This window comes from Anas acuta, chromosome 1 (assembly GCF_963932015.1).
Source record: "Anas acuta chromosome 1, bAnaAcu1.1, whole genome shotgun sequence".
NCBI classification, from domain to species: domain Eukaryota; kingdom Metazoa; phylum Chordata; class Aves; order Anseriformes; family Anatidae; genus Anas; species Anas acuta.
Window position 1 is genome coordinate 20,101,232 of NC_088979.1, and position 21,812 is coordinate 20,123,043.

Below are 21,812 nucleotides of genomic sequence, written 5' to 3' on the forward strand. Positions count from 1 at the left end.
ATATGTAAACATTAAAATACAACTTGCTTTTTAACACTGTTTTCAAACAGAAAGAACTTGTGTATTATTAGTATAGTCATAAAAGTTCAGAAAATATATTTTAAATGGCTTTCTCTAATGCTGGGTTTAATTCAGAATCACAGAGTGGTTTGGGTTGGAAGGGACCTTAAAGAACACCCAGTTCCAATCCCCTGCAGGGACACCTCCCACCAGACTAGGTTGCCCAAAGCCCCATCCAGCCTGGCCTTGATCACCTCCAGAGATGGGGCTTTGGGCAACCTGGTCAGGTGTGAGGTGTCACTGCCCATGGCAGAGGCATTAGGATTAGATGGTCTTTAAGGTCCATTTCAACCCAAATCGTACCGTGATGTTATGATACTAAAATCTTCCCAGGCACAGAGGTGAGTCTCACTGGTCTGTAGTTCCCTGCATCCTCCTTGCTACCCTTTTTAACACTGAAGTGATGTTTCCCTTTTTCCAGTAACCATGGACTTCACCTGACTGCCAGGGCTTTTCAAACATGATGAAGAGAAGCTTGGCACCATCAGCCAGTTCCCTTGGGACCCTGTGATGCACGGAATCAGGCCCCATAGACTTGTACCTGTTCAATTTCATCATCTGGTCTCGAACCTGCTCTTTGCTTACAGTGCGAGAGACTTTGCTCCCCCAGCCCCTGCCCAGAGGTTCAGCTGTGGGAAGCCTGACTGGCAGTGAAGAGTGAAGCAAAGCAGTTGTTGAGTACCTCAGCCTTCTCCATGTCTGTCGTTACCAGTTCCCCCTTCTTGTTTGTCAGACAGAAACACTTCTCTTGGCCTTTCTTTTTTAAGCAATAAAACCTCTAGAATCACTTTGTTTGCACATCCCTTGCCAAGCTCAGTTCCATCTGTGCCTTGGCTCTCCTGCCCCCATCCCTGCATGTGTAGACAGCATCCCTGTGCTCTTCCCAGCCCCCATGTCCCTGGTTCCTCTGCCTGAGACAGCTTTTTCTCTTACATTGCAGTTTCTCTCTTACACTGCAGTTTGCCCAGCATGTCCTTGCAAAGCCATTCCATTTTCCTGCCTTCCCTGCATGATTTCTTGACACGGGGACGGAGAGCTGTTGTGCTCTAAGAAAAGCATCCTTCAAGAATTACTAGCTCCTCTGTCCCTGAGGACTGTTTCCCAGGGGGATCTCATCCACTAATAGAATATTTGAAGAGCTAGAGTTTGGCTCTTCTAAAAGTGAGGGTTGTGACTTTGCTGTTTGCCAGGCCCATATTCCCATATTCCTTCATATGATGACAACCAGAAAGCTTGCTGCCCGTCCCTGGGTGGGCTCGAACCACCAACCTTTCGGTTAACAGCCGAACGCGCTAACCCATTGCGCCACAGAGACATGCAAATTTGGTGCCTTTTATTTTTAATTGAATTCCACGTAGTTGTTCTTACAATTTGGTATTATAACAGTATCATTTGTTTCTCATTATGTAATCAAAAGGAGGTCTGTATCTAATATGTGTGTACCACGTTTGTTTAGATGGGAAACAGACATTCAGCTTAACTGAGGTAGCATCAGTACTGACTACATTGCAACCAAAAACTACAAAGATCTTAACTAACTGAAACCTTCCAGGACTCTGTGGCACATAGTCATTATGGTTCACCCATTTGGATGTAGCTATGCAGACCAGAATTCACCTTACCAATCACAAATAACAGCCAGACCTACCTAGGCTCTGTTCATGGAAAATGGAGAGGCCAGGACATGATTCGTCACCTCCTCAAGGATGTGTTTAAGACAGATATGGTAAAACCTCCCACGTCTCTATAAAAGGAGGCTAGGTGACTGGTGTTGAGTCTTTAATGTGTTTTTTATCATTCAGGAAGACATTTGATGTTTTAATTACAGAAGATAGGATTATAACTGCTTCCAAGAAAGATTTTTTTATATAGTAACATTTTCTGCATTTATATTTCATTCTTATTTCCTCTCATTCACATTTCCCTTTATTCATGAGAAAAAGGAATGAAAAAGGGAGGGTTGATCTTCCTCTTGTGATTCATTCTATTATTTCACAGGCACTGCTGAGGTGCACTCAGGAAGTACTATCAGCTAAAATTATAAATGTAAGTGAATTGCTGTGTTTTACTTTTGGGCCTCAGTTTGTGGTATGTCTCCACTATGAAGGAAATATCTCCACTATGCTTTACGCTTCCCTTCCCAGCATGAGCAGCAGGAGTTGCCTTTTCCTCTTATCCTGTATGCTGTGCAACACTCTGCTCTCATTGTACTTCCTTATTTTTTCAGCAGAATTCTTAGTTAGTAATTAGTCTTTTCATTCCTTTCTTCTTGATTTGTTCACCATTTGAGTAGCAGATATAGAAAAGAGATTTGGAAAGGGATGGCAGTGCACCAAGTGAGGGGGTGAAGGATGAATGAAAGTTACGGCATTGAAATCGACAGTCTTTATGTGCTTGCCACAATTAGCATTTGGATGACTTCTGAACCTATTTGTATCTGATTGCCCTAGGCTGGAAGATCTGAAAGCAATTTCAAGTTTGGTAGTTCACTGAAATTCACCTTCAGTTAAACTATTGCTGTATCGTGAGCTAAATAACTTTTTAGGATCTAGGCTTGACTATTATCCTGAATTTGTCTCCCACTCTCTCAGTGGACTATATTAATTACCTTGGTTTTCTCACATATTGGGCAAATACTTTAGGACAAGAATTCTTAATTTCTGTTTTCTAAAATTTGCCCCACTGATGACATCTAGCTTGATGTTCTTTTGAATAGTTGTCCAATAAATAATATTTCCCTAAAATATGACTAGAAGTATTCATGGAGTACCAAACAGGTTGCAAAATTCCTGGAAGCTGCACAGGTGGCATATTCCTGCTGAAGAGACAGTGCCAGTGTATAAGCATGTTCTGTTGTTGGGAACAACACTACTGATACTGGAGTATCACGACAATGATTCTGCATGCTTAGCTGTTACTTCGAGCTGGAGTGTCTTAATCTTCTTCCATGTCAATTTGCAAGACAGTAGAAGCATCTTAAATTAAAATAGTACTCTATTAGGAGTGGAGGAAGAAAGAGGAGGGTGTGGGGGAAGTTCTGCATATGGTGTTTTAGCTGACCTGTCCATTTTTTTAACTTCTTAATGTCCTAGACAGGTTGCAAGTAGAGTCAGCATTCACAGAAACAAGTTCCTTCCCTACAAAACAAAGGCAATTCTGCCCTATCATCAATTATGTTAGTTAAACCAAGCAGCATCTTGGCATAGACAACAAACTTCATGATTACAGTCCTGAAGTGGGGGGAGGATTAGGAGAGTGAAATCATGTTAAAGAAGATTTAAGTTGGTATATTAAACTGGAAATCAGCATCTTACCATTTATATATATGTTAGTAACATTAAAGTAGAATGAAACTTTCAGCAGATCTAGGAAATGCAGTATATTTTTGTGCTAGAGGCAGAACATCTCATTAAGCATAGAATCTTAGTTAAGTGAATCAGAATAAAATATTTCTCTATGACTACAACAGAACCACATTTTAAACTCTGTTCCATATAGATGGTTATTGTATCTTTTCTCCTTCCTTTCTTACCAAATCCAACTGCTACGGCCAGCTGTCAGATCTGTTGGAGACATATATCTAGAATTTTCACAAAGATGTAAAAGAGTAGCACATTTCTTCACTCTGAATGCAGCTATAGCACCAGTAATTCCTTCACTTTATGCAAGTCTGTATCAAAAGTAGTTGCACCTGCTGGTCAGCAAGTCACTTGGATGCAAGTTACATACCTTTAGTGATAATTTATACCTAGTATCAATATTTAGGAAACCTGTAGTAGATCAGAAACAATATGAGAAAAAAACTACTTTGTCTTTTACTTCTATGTGTAAATGTCATAGTTAGGTCCAATATACAGTTTTCAATCCCATCAATGACTGTTTTCAGGAGCAGTTTCTCAAGAAGCAGAGACATTTCCTGACTTAATTCTGATCCGTGGACAAGATTTTTTTCTTGTTAAGGAGTGTATTTTAACACCGGCCACATTGATGATGGAGCAAATAACTTTGATGGAGCAGCCACAGCCAAAGAATCTTAGTCATTGTTCCTAACTTTAAAAAGGGATGCAACATAAAGCAACTTGTTAAAAAGAAAGAAAATTTTACATGGTGACTATTTCAAAGTATTGTATTAGATGCTCAAGGTAAATACATACTTAAGACATTGGAAGGACCTAGAAGAAGGTAAACCAGCAGAGCTAAAAATCAGGACAAGAGAAGATAATAAACGTAGGAAGGTACTCATAATAATATGTTAGTTGTATCAAATGGGGAAAACAAGGATCAAACAAGGACCCGGTGTGCATTAAAAGGAGCCTGGCCAGCAGGTCAAGGGAGGTGATCTTCCCCCTCTACTCTGCCCTGGTCAGGCCTTACCTGGAGTACTGTGTCCAGTTCTGGGCTCCCCAGTACAAAAAATACAGGGATCTCCTGGAAAGAGTCCAGCAGAGACCACAGAGATGATACAGAGCCTGGAGCATCTTCCTATGAGGAAAGGATGAGATACCTGGTTCTCAAGTTCAGCCTTGAGAAGACTGAGAGGGGATCTCATCAATGTTTACAAACATCTTAAGTGTGGGAGACAGAGGTATTGGGCCAACCTCTTTTCAGTGGTTTGTGGGGACAGGACAAGGGGCAATGGCCACAAGATAGAGCACAAGAAGTTCCGCACCAACATGAGAAAGAACTTCTTCATGGTGAGGGTGACGGAGCACTGGGACAGGCTGTCCAGGGTGGTTGTGGAGTCTCCTTCTCTGGAGATATTCAAGGCCCATCTGGACGCCTGCCTAGGCAGCCTGCTCTAGGGAACCTGCTTTGGCAGGGAGGTTGGACCCGATGATCTCCTGAGTTCCCTTCCAACCCCTACAATTCTGGGATTCAGTGATTCTGTGAAAACTCCAGCAGGTTAAATGTAAAAGAATAGTAAAGGAGTCCTGTTTGGACTTGGTCCTGTTTGTATTCTAGAACCTGGAAAAAAAAAAATCTAGTTTTCAGTTGAATCTGTCTAGTAGTTTTGCTTGCTTAGTCATTTAATTCTAAAGGAAGTATCATGAATACTGTAAATGAGATTGAAAAGTACAGACATTAGACAAATGATAATTTCTAATATAGCACTTCAACCTATGCTGTGACTACCTTTCAGCTATTACAGTAGTACTTAAAATGTGCAAAGCTGTTAATTGTGACCATCTTGTGGTTATTATGTAAATTTGCACTGTGGGGTATGCAAATAGTTAATGAGGTCATATGAATTTCTCTGCTGGTTTCAACAAATTACACTGCAGGGATTCATCTCTTTTTAGCTGATGTTACTAGTTTACAATTCAATCTGTAATATACTATATAATATGCAAATCTAAGCAAAGCAGAGTTGGACAAGATTGAATATATGATATTGGAATGATGGAGAGTTGAATTAGAAAATTTTCATCTAGTCATGAGAGTTTGAGTTTTCCCTGCCTTTCTGAATTTAACTTGAAAGTTTTCCATATGGATTCCACGAGTTCTTGATCCTTCCTATATTTTCTTTGAACAACAGGTTTGGGTCAACTGTTTTTCCTCTGGTAGAAAAATACTACAGCAGCATCTGTTTCCTATTGCTTAGTCAGTGGACTGCTTCTGTCTCCAGCAAAGACAAAAGGTCTCTAAATAGGTTGCCTTTTATTGCCTGCCTGAATGCCACCAAATTGTGAAGTCAGAGTCTTAATGTACTTCTGATGTTCATACTATATAATAACACCCTTCTAGCTTGATGCATTATATGAAAACATTAATGAAGATAATGTTCCATGAAGACACTATATGCAGACTGTATAAGTAGTTCTCACTTGTCTGAGTTGACAGGTGGTTTTATTTCAGCTTACTGTTCATTTATAATGACAAAAGAATTCAGGGAAGGTTAAAATGATTCAAATGGTGTTTCTACTGATCTGTTTTAGTTTAGCACTCTATCACCTCTTTCATCCACACACGCACTCTGAATTTTCTTGCATGTGAATGAATATGCTTCAGGTAAAAACTGAAGAGTAGAAGTACTGATGACTGAAGTTCCTTTTCAAAAGAATCTATATAACGTGAGCATCAGTGTTTCTTCTTAACTCTGACTTAAAAGAGTATCTCAAATGCTTTTTATCTCTTTGCTGAAAGCCCCAGTACAGTTAGAAACAGTCCAAAGACAGAAAATGCTAATAATTGTATAATCATTAATGGAATTACAGTTGTTTATATTATTAATCAATTAAAATTTGCTTTCTAATTGTTTATTTTTATTAGTTGCTTCATGACAGTATGATAAAGTACTATAGCAATACAGATTTGAACCAAATATTAAGGAGAACTTTGTTCAAGAAAACAGCAGCCATTTGTGAATAAAAACAGTGAAAACGCATTTATATATATTTTTTTAGTTGAAATAAAAACCCCTGTGATTTCTTATTTTAATTGAAACAGTATTTTAGCTTCAATAATCATTACATATAATTCCTGAAAATAATAGGATTAACAAGTTTCTACTCATGCTTGCTTTCCCAAGCAGGCTTACAGATAAGTTTGTAAATTCCTTCTTCAAAAGACAGCTGTCGTAACTGAATATTCCAGATCTGTCAGAATATCTTCTTGAACTTGAGGTCCAAACTAACCTGAAACCAATGGCAGCATTAGTGATGGACAGGCTTTCAGTATCTAGGGATTAATGTAAAAAAATCCCGGACCACAGAATCATGTAAACACAGAGGTCCATTTGCAAATCTTCCTTGAAAAATGTGTGGAATAGGTCCAAGGAAATGTTCTTTCATGGCTACACATCTTCAGAGGGCACCTTTAGTAGCACAGTGTAAAGAATATACAAATGTTTCATCTGCAGCTCATACACATATTCCCACAAGCATGAATGTTGTGCATTGCATGCAGCACTTTTAAGTAACCTCTGAAAACATGAGAAAATCTCACATGGTCAGAATATCAGCAACGTCCAGGTTAGCAACATTTTATATCTATCATTTAAAATCTATGACAAATCTTTTGGCAGTTAATTACCATTCATTATCTGTTTTAAATCAGCAAGTGGATAAGAAGTAATCACATAAAAATGGGTTCCAGTAAAACAGGTGAAAGTATTGGAAAATACTTCCAAATAGTAACCTATCACTGTAGAGCTAGATCCCATGAATTATTTCTGCATAGACAAAAATCTGTAAGGAGTATGCAAATGTTTGACTGTAATCCTATTTAACTTCTGTTCAGGTGGGCCCAAGTGTAGGAACACTGAGAAATTCCACTTCCCATTAAACAGAAGACTGACATTATTATGCTAATGTCATCTGACATGATCCAAATAATTCATACTTTCATCACCCATTTGAATTATGTCAGAATTTTCATTTTGAAACTGAATTACCATTTTATCAGCGATATAGGTTGCCAAGACCACTTTACTCTGTAGTTCATCACAATGTGCTGCTTCCTTGTAGAAGAGTATAAAAGATAATAGTTAACAAAGTCATTGCTCATTTTTTTAAACTGCTTGGTTCTCCAACTGACTTGTGTACACTCAAGTGTCTAAGTCACCATTTCTTTCTAGGTATCTGTTTAGTGTACTCCTGCACAACTGGCGTTCAGTTTCATGGTTATTCCATTTAAAAATCACATTCTTCATCATAGTACTAAATGCCTATTGTTTACCTTCTAAGAGTCTTGAATTTTGTTGGACTTCACCAACCAACTATAAGATATCCTTGTCTAAGGCTTTTCCTTTCAGCCCAGATCTGTAAAACAGCACTGAGCTATAAAAAAATTTCTCTCTGATTTCTCCATGCAGGTCTAAGAGTATTCTCCTACGTAATTTCAGCTCTGGAATGTATAAATTGGTAATATCATCAGTCATCACAAAAACCCAAATCTGTTTATCCTTCAAAAAAAAAAAAAAAAAAAAAAGTCCAACATTATTAATTCCTAAAGGGTTTCAGTTTCAATTGCTTGGTACTAGTTCTTTTAGAAATCATGAAATATTATATTAACTAGGAAAGTTGTATATTTTTCAAAGCAGGCAGTTGTCTAGGCCTGCATTAACCATTTGCTGGGACCAAAGCAATTTTCAGAAGTAGTAATGCTCAGGAACAACAGAACTGTTTTCTGTCAGGAAAAAATAATTTGTGGAGGGAACAGAGCTGCACTGGGAGATGTCCCCTGTAGAATTTCTGAAGGGCTGAAAGCAATCACAAAACTCATAGTTTTTTTGGTGAAATGCATAATGGATTTTAACTTTGCCTCATTAAACAGCAGTACATAATACATTATGTATAACCCACACACACACTCACACAATAAACATTTTACAACAGAGTAAAAACAGAGCAGAAGAAAACAGGAATCGAAGGAATCCTATCTTCTTGTTAAATTACATGCTTCTGGAAATCATTCCGGTTGGAATTAATCTGACCAAATACTAATGTCTAAAGCATGTAGGTGTGTACATATAAATAAATAAGTCATTCCAGGCTCTTTATTTCTCCTTTTATGGAGAGAAGTTAACCATGTTTAAGGTGCAGTTCATTGGAGGTGTGAAATACACATCTAAAGTTAGATAAATAATTCCCAGCAGGGGTAAATTTATCTCCATGGATCATAAAAGGAGTACAAGTTGACTGGCTCAGATATTGAAAGCTAAATTACTGATCTCTAACATGGTGAGATGAATCTCAACCTCAGAGACCACTGTGGTGAGACTGGTATAAGAATGTGAAGAGCCAAGAATTAATTTATTCATTATCCAATTGTGTTTTTGCTGAGAAATTTATCTTGAGGATGTAACGGACAGCAACACTAGAAACAGGAAAAGCATAGATGTCATACCTAGAGATTTGTTGTTGAAAGCTCAGCTAACTTCATGGGATTTTGCAGTTTCTAAAGAATGACACATTTTCTCACAGCCCCATTGAAATAACCCTCTAAGTATTCTTAGAAGCAGATTTTATTTTTTTTCTCCTCAAAAAATAAGCAGTCTGTCTTGTGAAAGGGGCTTACATTACTACAGAAATTTCTGTAGCTGTCATCTGTCTTGTTTCTTGTTATACCGGCATTTACCACATATGTGTGCTAAAGGAAGCAAAAGCAACTCAGAGGACGTTAGGATATCCCCGTGTTAGGATATTTATATTATATATAGAGATATATACTATTATATATAGGGATATATCCTGTGTTAGGATATTTACATTATATATATGTATATATGTATATATGTTAGGATAGGACTTTTGCAGGGTACTATAATCTGAGCAAAAACCATGCCGCTTATTTCTCCAAATAAATGTCACCAGATTACAGTTAAACACATCTTGTCCTCTAAGTTACAGTTTTCAGGAGAGAACTGCCTGAAAGTAAGGATAAAGGTTTTTCTAAGTATTTTATGTAGTCTGTCATATGTATAAATGTCCCAATTTGTTTTACTTGGCAGAGCATGGTAAAGTAAGCTTAACATAGAAGGCTACCTCAGTGTTAATGACTTGGTTTGTTATACAATGATTAGTGGGACAACAGTAAAAAAAAAAAAAAAAAAAAAAAAAAAGGAACTCATATATGAACAGGATCCTATTACCTCCTATTACCAGTACTGGGTGCTTGAATGCTTGAATAATACATGGAATAATATAATCTGGTAGCTTTAAGCAAGTGTAGTTCACTTGGTAAATATTAAGTACCATCCTGTAAGTCAACAGTGTTTTGCAGTAATGTTAAACAAAGTTATTTCAGAATCTGTGATTGTCCACTGATCATTATACAACTTTCAGTAGTTTCTGCAAAGTAAGCATTTTTCTGCACAGTATCATAAGCAACTGTGACTGATAGCAGCAACAACAAATTAATGAGAATATTATACTATAAAGGCAGTAACAGTTACATTATGAAGTTCTGATGATAAGTCTCATTTTTAATATGGATAAACAACAAATTATAATTTTGAAATATTTTTGAAGGAAATGCACAAAAAAGATGAACAAAGCACGTGTACAGAGATTGCATAAACTTATGTTTAGTTGTAAACTCATGTTTTGTTATCTGGCTTATAGCTTGATAGGAAGCTATATAAACTAAAGATAATGTATTTCTAAATATGAGGGTCAGTATTGGGAGCCTCAGGCTTGTTACAGACACAGGATGCCTCTGCAGGAGACTACAACGGAGCTTCTTTAATGACAGAGTAATTCAGCAGCTGTGCAAGGATGCAATTTGATCACATTTTGAAAAGTGTGTGTGCAGAGCACAGTGATCTAATTCCCAGGAATAAGTTCAGAATTGAGAATAGACCTGGTGTGGAACCTGTCTAAAGGCACTTGCATCTGGAAACATTACATTGTAGTAAAGTTGACCCATTTTTGGATGTAAGATGCCTGCGAATATTCCTGGCTCATAGGAAATACCTGAACTTACAGTCCCTATTTTCATTTTGAAATCCATGGTTGTTTGTTTGCTTTTTCATTTTATAGCAGTGGAAATGGGACAGATGTTACCCACTGCTGTTCTTGATAAGCAGCTTCAGCTGCTGAGGTTTTATTCTCATGTCTGAAATGTAAGCTTTAATGAATGTTTTGAATTGTTGGTGATCTCTGTGCTGTAAAGGTGGAAATTAGTGGATATCTTTATGGTTTAAGGAAGCATTGTCTGGTAAGATTTCTTTAAATTCAAAAACTGCTTCTTTAAGACTTGTAATTTAAAGTCGTATAAACTAAATAAAAGTATATAATGTTTTCACTGTTAATATGTCTTTGTGAACATCTAATAAATTAAGAAATCATTATTTCCTTTACATTATTAAGAACTATTTTTTTTCTTTACATATAGATTCTGAAGCTTAATATATTTTGTCATTCCAGTGTTACACAGTTAAGTTTTGCAACACAAAGAAACCGCATTTTTTTACTGAATTGAGGAAAGATTATGTAGAAGTGTTTTAAACCTGTACTTGCAAAGCACTTCTAACACATCTAACAGTATTTTTACAGTCCAATAATTTTGTTCTGTGAGCTGCAGATATAATCCTATTAAATATTTTGTGAAGGGAGATTCAGAATGTTATGAAAAATTGGAGAATACTGTTACCATTCTATATAGAATAACTTTGAGCCTCCTAAAAATAGTTATTAATACATTTCACATATTGAACATATATTACATTGTGCCAAAAAATAAGATGTAACTGTAATTTTAATGAGAGCAGATGAAAATGCTTTCCAGCTAAAACTTTGTAACAGTTTCTGGTTTCTAGTAAGTTGCTATTGTAACTATGTCTTCATATTTTCCTTGTTTTTTATATACATAATTTAACTCAAGTAACTAAGCAGTCTCTTTTTTTTTTTCTTACACAGCAGATGGTACGTGAACAATACACTACAACAACACCAGGCACTAGCCTAGAGAGGCCAAAGAATGAGTATGTCTACAAAATTGGAATTTATGGATGGAGAAAGCGTTGCCTCTACCTGTTTGTTCTTCTACTGCTAATCATCCTAGTTGTGAATTTTTCTTTGACAATTTGGATTCTTAAAGTGATGTGGTTTTCTCCAGTAAGTGTCCTTTTAAATTTTCCATTCTTTACATATTCTCTTTTCCTGCCTCACCATTTCCTTTATTTCATATGTACCTCAGCTTTTCTGTTTCTTATTAATTGTAATTTGTACTTGGGTTGACATATATATATGTGTGGTTTATCTTTGAACATATCTATTGATCTGTAATTTCTTTATTAGCATTAATTTTCAAAATATTGAGGTTGTTGATACCTTTTATTGAAGTGAGTTCTAACTACTGTGAAGAGAATGTATTTTATTGTTCTATTGTAGTCTGTTTAGTTTATATTTTATAAACATGTGCTGTCATTTTCTCTTATACACTAGAATCGACTAGTGTTAAAAGATTGCTCTCAGGTGCTGTTTTTTTTCTTAGTTTAATTCTCTTGTTTATCAGCATCTAAAATTTAACAATTTATTTGACCAATTAATTAAAGCTCAGAGGTAATTATTATTACTTCATGCCTGAGGCTAAACAGATGTATTATTCAGGAAAAAAATGTAATAACTTTCCACTGCCATATGTGTTTTAATATTTATAATGCAATTTTGTGTGTAGTAGATTAAGGGGTAACTTACAGAAATCTGCAAGATATAGCTTTAGTCAGAATGCAATAAAATGCATCAGTGAATATCAAAGAGCTAATTTGTCCCTAATAAGCAGCTGTGATATAGAGATGATATGAGTAAACTAGTTACAAGAAAAACAATAATAGTTAATTCCTACAGCTCTGCCCTGCTATTGAAGAAAATTGCCACGATCTATCATTGTTACACCTCTGTCACTAAATGGAGGGTATTAGAACTTCACAGAAGCATTTCTATACTTTGCATTCTCTTACTATAAAGAAAATAGGTTAATTTTAAGTGCTACTTGCTAATATGTACTGCTGCTTGAATTTCCATCAAGTTTCTTCCCCCACATAATTTCTTTTCAACAGTGTTACTGCCATAGAAATTACAGTGTGGAACATCTTAGATCACATATAATTTTTCTGTTATGCAGTTCACATGAAAGATGAGCACTTAGTGTCTGCATATCATGAATCACAGGAAATATGAATAATTGTTAAAATAGTTTTCTGTGTGGCTGATATTTTTAAGCAGTTTTTAAATCTGTTTCTGTTGGCTTGGTTTCTCTGTATGAAACTGGGTGTTTCTTCTCTAACATCAGTCAGGACTAACAGAATAGTATCAGAAACTCCACTTTCAGGAACCACTGTCTCCTACTAGGTGTCTGTGAAGAAGGCACTAAATGGGTCAAACTGCTGAAGCACAACATCCTTATGCCATTGCAACAAGAGCGGTTTAATAACAACTCAAGTACTGCAGGCTTATACTCTCCTGATGGATGGACTGTGCATGCCATGGCTATAAGGATTTTCTTAATTCTCTGTTAAAAAATCTGTATTCCTGACATACTCTGACAGTGAAATAGTGACTTAACTGCAATGCTGTCCTCTATAGGGGTTAATTCTAGGGAACTACCAAACTCAGTTCTAGAACAAGAGTAAGAGCTGGGCAAAGTACAGGTGTGTGTCACAATTCTTGGCAAAAGTATGTGCAACACCATTAAGAAATGGAAAATTGTTTTAGTATCTTGTCAAGATAAGAAGCAACTCAGATGATACCAGAAATAACATCCAGAGAAGTGCTGTTAGCCTCTAAGAAAAGTCCAAGAAAGACTGTAGGGTATACTAAGAGTATAGAACATAATAGGTAGCATAACTTGAACAAGCATACATGTATTGCTTGTTCAAGTCTGGAAGTATAATCGAAGCATCACAGTCCTTTCCTGTGTCTAAGGAAATACCGTTTGTAAAGAGTGAAGGTAACAGTCATAGAAGTCACCAATGCTATGATCACATGATTTTCCTGATGAAAATAAGCTTTTATGCCTCCAATTTTTGGTTAACCATTAGAAAAAGAAGGGTAGCAGTATATTTTCAGAAACTGTTTTTTATTGTTCTTGAGTTCTACCCACAAATGGTATTTGCTATCTAAGAAATAAGTTGATTAATATATACCCAATACTTACCCAACTAAACATTCTCATTATTGGGAAGAGGTTAAAAGTAATTGTGAAATATCCTATGCAGTCATCAGTTATTTGGCAAATATTAGTCTGTTAGCTGTGATGATACTTTTTATATTTATTATGTATTCCAGGTATACTGTGTAGACATTATACTACTTATTATGCTTAATTATAATAATAGATACTTTGTTTTTAACATATACTTAAAGAAGTATTCCGTCCTAGTTTTAAAAAATACATTTAAATGTCATCTCTGTTAAAAATATCAGATTAATACCAAACAAAATTTTAACTGTTTCTCTGTAAAATAATATCAGGAACAAGCTGTATTATTCTTTCTAAGGTTGATAAACATATTTAGAAGAGAAAAAAAAACACATACATGAGGAGTATTTAAAAAGGTATTTTACTAATATACTTTAGAATATACAAACATCATATGATCATACATTATCTCCATTAATAGATATAGATACAGATAAAAATAATAATGGAACTCTGAACAGAGTTTGCATTGGCTTTGTCAATGTAGAGTTCTATGGCAAAACAGAGTTCTATGGCTTTGGCATAGAATTAATTCATGGATACATCTTTTGTCTCAACGCCCCCCCAGAAAACAGACAGTGTGATAAATACTAGCAAACAAGCTAAGCTGATAAAGGAGAACACGGACCAGACATAGACATGCTGCAAGATGAATAGATTTTAATCTTCTTGTAGAAATTTAGAAGGATGATGAAAGACAGAGACTTTTCTGAACTCCATTGTTTGAGAGGCCTTCAGAATTTAATAAGCATCACTACACTGAACAGAATTTCATTCAATTTCATAAAAACTAGGCTAAAAGGGAACAACGTGAACATAGAATGTATTCCTTTTCTCATAGTGCTCCAATTCCATAGTATATGAGTATCTCCAGGTTGTGCAGATTGATTTATGAGTATCAGATATGGCTTACTCTTTTTTTCATTTTCTCTCCCGGAGTTTGGGGGAACAGGGTCTCAAGTTATTTAGGGAGATGAGGGAAGTAAGCTATGAATTCTTTATATTCATCTGCTTTAGAGAAGACAGGATTAAGTATTTATGCCTTGAGCTTGGTGAATAAGGTGAAATAGAACAATTTAAAAACTGGAACTGCATGAAAATTAGAAAGTTGTAAAAAACTGCAGGTGGTTGTTGTTTTGTTGGTGGTGTTGGTGGTGTTTTCCCATGGTCATAACATATCAAAATTGCTCATGAAACGGAAATTCCAGATTTCATTTTTTATGTATTGAGGCTTTCTGAGAACTAAAGGGGACTGATAGTCATAAGAGTTTAAAAACTAAGAATCCTAAGGAATTTGGGGCTGCAACAGGACCAGGATGTCAGAAGACGTGAGTGATTCTGAGGGGTCTGATAGTTCTGAAAAGGGGGACTTAAACATCCCTGACAGCTCCTGAAAGGACGAATATGGCAGGATAGAAGCAGTCAAGGTTTCTTGATGGTAACTGGAATAACTGATGATTATGGATACTGGATGGGCCAACTAGAGGCAACCCACAGTAGGAGCTGATACTCATGAACAAAGTAGATCTAGGGAAGTGTGGTAATCAATGGCAGTATTTGTGAAATAGTGGAATTCAAGATCTTGAAGGGAGTGAGGAAGGAGAGTAGCAGAGTACAGACCCTGGACTTCAGTGGTGCAGATTTGGTTTATTCCATGTGGGAGACAGAATCCCAAGGGAGGCAGATCTGAAGGATGAAGTTACTCAGGAAAACTTACTGATGTTTAAGGACAACATCCTTCAAATGCAGGAATGATCTGTCCTGAAATTCAGGAAGATTAAGTAGTCAGGCTTAGGTAGACAGTGTACTCATGATGGAGCTCCAATGCAAAAAGCAATATAGAATAGTTGGAAGCAGGGACAGGCTTCCAAGAAGAAATTTAGAAACATTGACTGGGCAAGCAAATGTATCAGGCTTCATGTGTCAGCAAAGCCAAAGCTCCGATTTGTTTGAGACTTTCAGGGATCATCAAGGGCTTGTTCTGTTGCATTAGTAGTACAAGAACAAGGAAAATGTGTGTCCATTACCAAACGGGACAGGTAAGTTAATAACAGCAGACGCAGACAAGGCTGAGGTGCTCATTATTTTCTTTGCCTCTGTCTTCACCAGCAAGTTCTCCCAGGCCTCTGCTTAGAGAAAGGAGAACTACTAGCAGTGCATGAGGGCAGAATCAGCGATTGTTTGAAAGACCTCAGCCTACATAACCCTATGGGACCAGCTCATCTGTCTCCATGGGTGCAGAGAGAACTGTCTGATGGCCTTACAAACTCATGTTTGAAATTTTATGGAGACTGCAGAGATCCCTGATAACTGGAAGAAGACAAGTGTTGCTTGTCTCCCCATCCACTCTCCCCCCCCCCCCCCTCCCCAAAAAAAAAAAAGTCCAATGAACAGCCTAGGGAATTACAAGCTGCTCAATCCCACTTCAGTTCCTGTGAAAATGGTAGAGCAAGTCCTCTTGGAAGACATTTCAAGGTGCATGAAAGAGAAGAGGGTAAATGAGAACAGTAAGCATAGATTTAGTAAAGGTTGATGATGACTGACCAATGTGATTACATCTATGATAAAATGTCCGGATTTATAGATGAGGGGAGGGTACTGTATGTCATTTACCTTGAATTTAGCAAGGCTTTCAACATTCTTACACAATATTATTGTATCCTAGTTGCCCACATGATGCGCAACCAGATGGGTTAAAAAATTGACTGGATGATCAGGCTTGGAAGATAGCCTGTACATGTAGTTCTACCTGCCTTGGGGTTTCTGGGCAGCAACAAAGCCAACAGATCCTGTGTGAGCAGGGGCAGAGCCAGAGACTGAGGGAAATGATTATCCCCCCTTTACTCAGCACTCATTAAAGCACACGTACAACACTGCCTCCAGTTTTGAGCCCTCCAGTAGAAGAGTGATATTGACAAAATATAGGTTAATTTTTGGTTTTTAGAAGTTTTATCTTGTGCTTGTCCATCTGATGTTGCCAAGAGAGAATATCATGTTGTGTTTTTTTTTTTCTTTTAATTGTATTATACTAGTGATTTTACACAAAAAAAAAATCATTTTTTAATATATCTTATGCTTCTGAGAAGCAGAAAAGAAATGCTTCATGGGAAAAATATGTGTTAGTTTCCTCTTTTACTTTGTTGTTTTGTAATTGATAAAAATGATTGTGCAATTTTAAAATGATCCACTGACTCCTAGCTTATAACATTTTAATTTTAAGGCCATCACTTAATGGGTTAGGTGCTGTCATATGAGATTAAAATTCATCCTTGTAGATCCTATCAGATCCTAAAATACTTAACTAGGAAAATACTGAATATATTGAATATAAGAATATCCTTTACTCTCATTGTTCTTTTTCAACTCCTTACTGTGGTATAGCCTACAAAATCGGGCATCTGTCAGTCTTTCTAATTTAAACTTTTAATTTATATGGAATAATTTAATTTTTGTTGGGCTAGAGATAACACTTGATTTAACTGTCAGATGATGATGGCACTTATCTTGGAGACAGAGGCTTCTGTTGTAGCTTCTGTTCCAATTACTATTTAATGAATTTATATGAAGAAAACTAGAAAAACAAAGTAGAAAAAGAGTTTATAAAATTCATAACAGGAAATGTATTATAATATGTTGAATAGAGCATGGATCTATGGAAGAAGATATGAAAACAGATTTTCCCAGGGAAAGGAGGAATTTTAATCTGGGAGTGCAACATCCCAGTTAACTCCTGCAACTACTTGTTCTTATGTAAAAGGACATCAATACATTGCCACTCTTTATCCCTGTAGACTTTATTCATAAGATAGTTACTTATGGGATTTTGATTGTGTTTATATTAATATTTCTAGATCTGTTGGACAAGCGAGCAGGACTTTTGAGGATCTGTAGGTTGGAATTTCATTCTTAAATTATTTTAAAATCCCGAATAATAATTGCCCAACATACCAATTCAATGCTAACACAGCTCTAGAAGGCTGCATGACTGGAAAATAACTTGGGGAAGTTGGACAGTGTTAAGCTAATCTGAATAACAATGCTTTATAGATTTGTAGCATCAGAAAGCTTTACAAAGATTAGCTGCTTAGCATGAGGCATTAACAAGAGAAATTTAGCTTCTCAGTTTGTTATGTAACTGATACGATTTAACAACTATAATCTTTTGCTTGCATGGTGGCAGATCAATACATATTTTTTGACATTTTTTATGACATTTTTTTTTCTTTTCACATTTTTACTTTTCCCATACCTTTATAGTCCTTAGATAAAACAAGGTTCATGAGACTAAGTTCACATTTTCTCCTGAATACAACCGTCTTCAGCTTTCCTACTCTGCTGTCACATATAGAATTGGTATTCAGAACTTCACCCTTGGTACTGATCCATTGTGTCTACACTATAATCAGTGAAGACTTAATTCAATTATATCATTCATGTGATGCTGCTTTACCATAATGCCAGGAACAGTTGTGTGCCAAAGAGTATTTCTGATTCTTTTTAGCAACTGATGGAGAAACACATGGTTACATGGGTTTTCACAAATGCCCAGCTATTACGGTTTCATGGAATAAGAAAGGCCAAGAGAACCCTGCTCTATTTCAGGTTGATAAGGACAGAATCATGAAACAAATGTGCTCCCCAGGATAACTAGTTGCCTTTCTCCAGACTGGAGTTTGGCATGTAGCACAGGTTTTTCTCTGCTACAAAACTTCAAGCTCAGTGCAAGTAAGAGGGGCAGAAAGGTCTTTATTACTTTAGCTGCATTGTCAGTTAAACATGACTTGAATGTGCACCCAGTCTCATGCTCTCCTGCATGTTAAACCTTACCTGTGTCTGAGTCACTAACGAGTGGAAAGTCAAGCCCAAATACTAAGCCTTAGAACAATCTGTGGATCACCTTATTATGACTGGAATTAACTTGGTATATGGAGGCCAAGCACATGATGTCCAGTCCATCAATGCATATTCTAACCATGGTTCTTCCTAAGGACAGGGCAAATTTTACATGCTCTCATATCTGCTCTTCACCTGGACATACAGACATAGGCAATGAGAATTGGGAAGGTCTCTGTACTTTTTGATTAGAGAGTGGTCTTCCAGTTTCTCTTTCATGCACACGTATTGCTGGGACTGGAATAAACTGTCCAGCTACAGCAATTGTCCTGACAAATACAGTGTTTTCCAAATATCATTCACATGTATTTTCCTCTTTTGTCTCAGTTAATGACTACTCTACCCATATATATGTACCCCAAAATTTTTTTCCCTGATGTACCATTTTGCTAATTTTCTTGGGTTCCTATGTGCAATTAATAATCAATGTAAATTAAGTACTAAATTTGATTTTTCATTACTTTTTGAAGTTTAATGGCATGAGAAAATGTCAAAGAGGTAACTTTATATTATTTTACTAAATAAAACATACATCTGTTCATTAGTTAGCTGACAATGATACCAGTCTAGATCTATGAATATTACATGCATTTAGAAATAAATTAACTTATTATATATTTAAATACTTCTTTAAGCAACTATTTAAGTACTTGATAAGTTCAGACACTTATAAAGGAGAGGATCATTTAAGGAAATTTGCACAATATGAAACTAGAAATATGATGCATTAAGAAAGGAAATTTTTAACTGAAAATCAAGTAACACTTTCTGACTTACTAGGCTGTGCAATAGCATGCCATATTAAATTGTAGGTGACCAATCATTTAGAACATTTAAAACCTGACTATCAGCAATAAAATGTAGAGTAAAAAACACTCATGGCAAGAGTTCTCCTTCACTGCAGAGACATATACTAATGAATCTGAACAGCCTTTCCACAAATTTCATCATTAACAGTGTATACTCCATGGAATTAGTTGTCATTTTGAAGATGCCACATTTTTTAATAATCAAGCAAAAGCAAACGTAGTTAATTATTCACAAATTTTCATCCTTTTACTAAAAAATTCTCAAGTCAGAACAATAATATTCCATAGTTTCTATTCTGAACAATCCTGAAGAGTTGTGTTTTGCATTTTTCCATTAAATTAAATATATTTTGCCTCCAACCAGACCACAGCCATTCCCACTGTCTCTGTGAGACAGTGGATATCTAAGTGACCTCTAGTGACTGGCCTCCAAGTAGATTTAACTCCATTACCACAACTCTTTGGGCTCAGACACCCAGCCATTTTTTAACCCAGCAAAGTGTACACCTGTCCAAGCCTTGAGCCACCACCTTCTTCAGGAGAATGCATGAAATCCCACCATCTGATCAGAAACATTCACTCTGCAGTTTCTCAATTGCTATTTTTCAGTGTGGGACTCTTAGGACATGTCTGTTTTGAGTCCAATGTTAAAATGACCTGAGCCTACTGAGCTCCAGCAAAGATCAGTGAGACAGAAATGTAATCACTGTTCCCAAATGATGGCTGCCTATGTATATTTGTTTAAATTATACATTTTATTTTATTTTATGGAGGACCATTATGTAGAAAACAAAGAATTGAATATATAATTCTTCAGAATTGTACAATAGCCTATGACTAAGCTGTACACTTCTTTTTTTTTTCTTTTTTTTTTTTTTGCCTTTGGTACAAAGAAACAAGAAAACAGTGGTTTTCTATGATATCTTTACATGGTTTTTGAAGATATTTAGGTATGTAATTAAGATTTTACTAGTAGCCTTACCATTGTTTTTACAAATCCCCAAATCTGTAAACTCAAGGAGTAGATGACCACTCCCACAATTTGTTCCGTTCTTGTTTATTTAATGTATGTTTTCCATTGTTTTTCATTCACTTAAAGAAACCTGCCTGTCATGTCCACAGAAATAAACAGAAAGCCATTATATTCTTGGTTTCTCAAAAGCCTTCCACAGGTCTGTATCAGATCCTCATACTAATGGCCCCAAATTTACCTTACGTGTTTTGTCTGATCATTTTTTACTCAAGTTGTCCAGAATTCTTTCCTTTCACTAAGAATCCAGGTAGCATCTCCATATGTATTCTGTGTACATCTTACAATGGTCTCATATATTTCGAAGAAATAATTTATTTTTTAGCTTTTGAAATCTCTTGCAGTTAAAACACTTGTCTGTGCCTCAGTGTCTGCTCAAGCAAAGTGATAATGAGAATTCATACTTCTCCACACTTAAATAGCATAATATGTACCTGTACTGACTGCTTACTAAACTTTTCCAAATACATATTTCTGTATACATACAGCAGTGGGAAAATGTAATTTGACAAAGTATAAATATAATTTAAATAATATAAAATTAAAATGTAAATGTTTTTATAACTCCTCATTAACTGTGTTGGGAAATATACAAATTGTCCTAAAGCTTTCGCTTTATTTTATAAAAAAAAACTTCATCAAAAATAAGAAAATGTTTTTGGCATCTTTCATAGCCATTTCTGTACAAAACTGTTGAGTTTGGAGTGGCCATCTACTTTTCTAGACAAGGGAATATTACCTGCAATCATTCTAACCATATCAGGGAGTGGTGTTTCAGGACTTATCTAGCCCTTTGCTGGCCAGGTGAGATTAACTTCTATACCAGGAATGCTTGCTGTTGCTAACTGTTCTGATTTGACCAATATCTTTGACAAAAAAGACAGTATTGTCATCTGAGAACAGGAATTGGATAACCTTCTCTGTCTGAGCTCAGGAAATAGAGTCCTTGCAATAGAAAATGAGATGAGGTATCAGTAATGTTATTATACCAAGCACGTACTTAGCTCCAAAATAGATATTGTAAGTCAAACAGAGAGTTTCATCAGATTCATTACCAGTCCTGTTTTTGCTGATTGCTCTTTAACAATCTCTACCCAAAGCCCTATTATCTCAATGAAACAGTACGCTCTTGTTTGCAAAGCAAGTTCTCTAAATAGTAATAGCTGGAAGAAATACTGCAGTGAAAGCTGGATCTATAAAGCCATTAATTGAACTACCTTTGGGGCACAACAAATGATGTTTGAGTCAGAACTTGCCAAAGTCTTTCCCTGGGTTGACCTAAAAGTAGGATGCAAGTATCCTATAAGACAAGGTGTTTACCTGAATTGAAATAATGCATCCAATCTACTCTGAAGTTAATATAATTATCAGTTTCA

The 21,812-nt window shown here is 36.1% G+C and overlaps 1 protein-coding gene and 1 non-coding gene across 7 annotated transcripts in view; one reads left to right on the forward strand and one right to left on the reverse strand.

The window, feature by feature from the left end:
• SGCG (sarcoglycan gamma) overlaps positions 1-21,812 on the forward strand; it is a 136,511-nt gene that overhangs the window by 60,105 nt on the left and 54,594 nt on the right. For 3 of the 6 annotated variants that reach the window (XM_068671628.1, XM_068671618.1, XM_068671661.1), the window contains one exon: positions 11,421-11,618. In XM_068671628.1, coding sequence (XP_068527729.1) covers positions 11,424-11,618 — 195 coding nt within the window. In that variant the 5' untranslated portion in view covers positions 11,421-11,423. Of the gene's footprint in view, positions 1-2,058; positions 2,107-11,420; positions 11,619-21,812 lie in introns of all 6 variants that reach the window. The other 3 variants (XM_068671639.1, XM_068671655.1, XM_068671646.1) reach the window with 2 other exon arrangements.
• Positions 1,302-1,375, reverse strand: TRNAN-GUU (transfer RNA asparagine (anticodon GUU)). Its single transcript has one exon. It is a non-coding gene; the product is annotated as a tRNA-Asn (tRNA).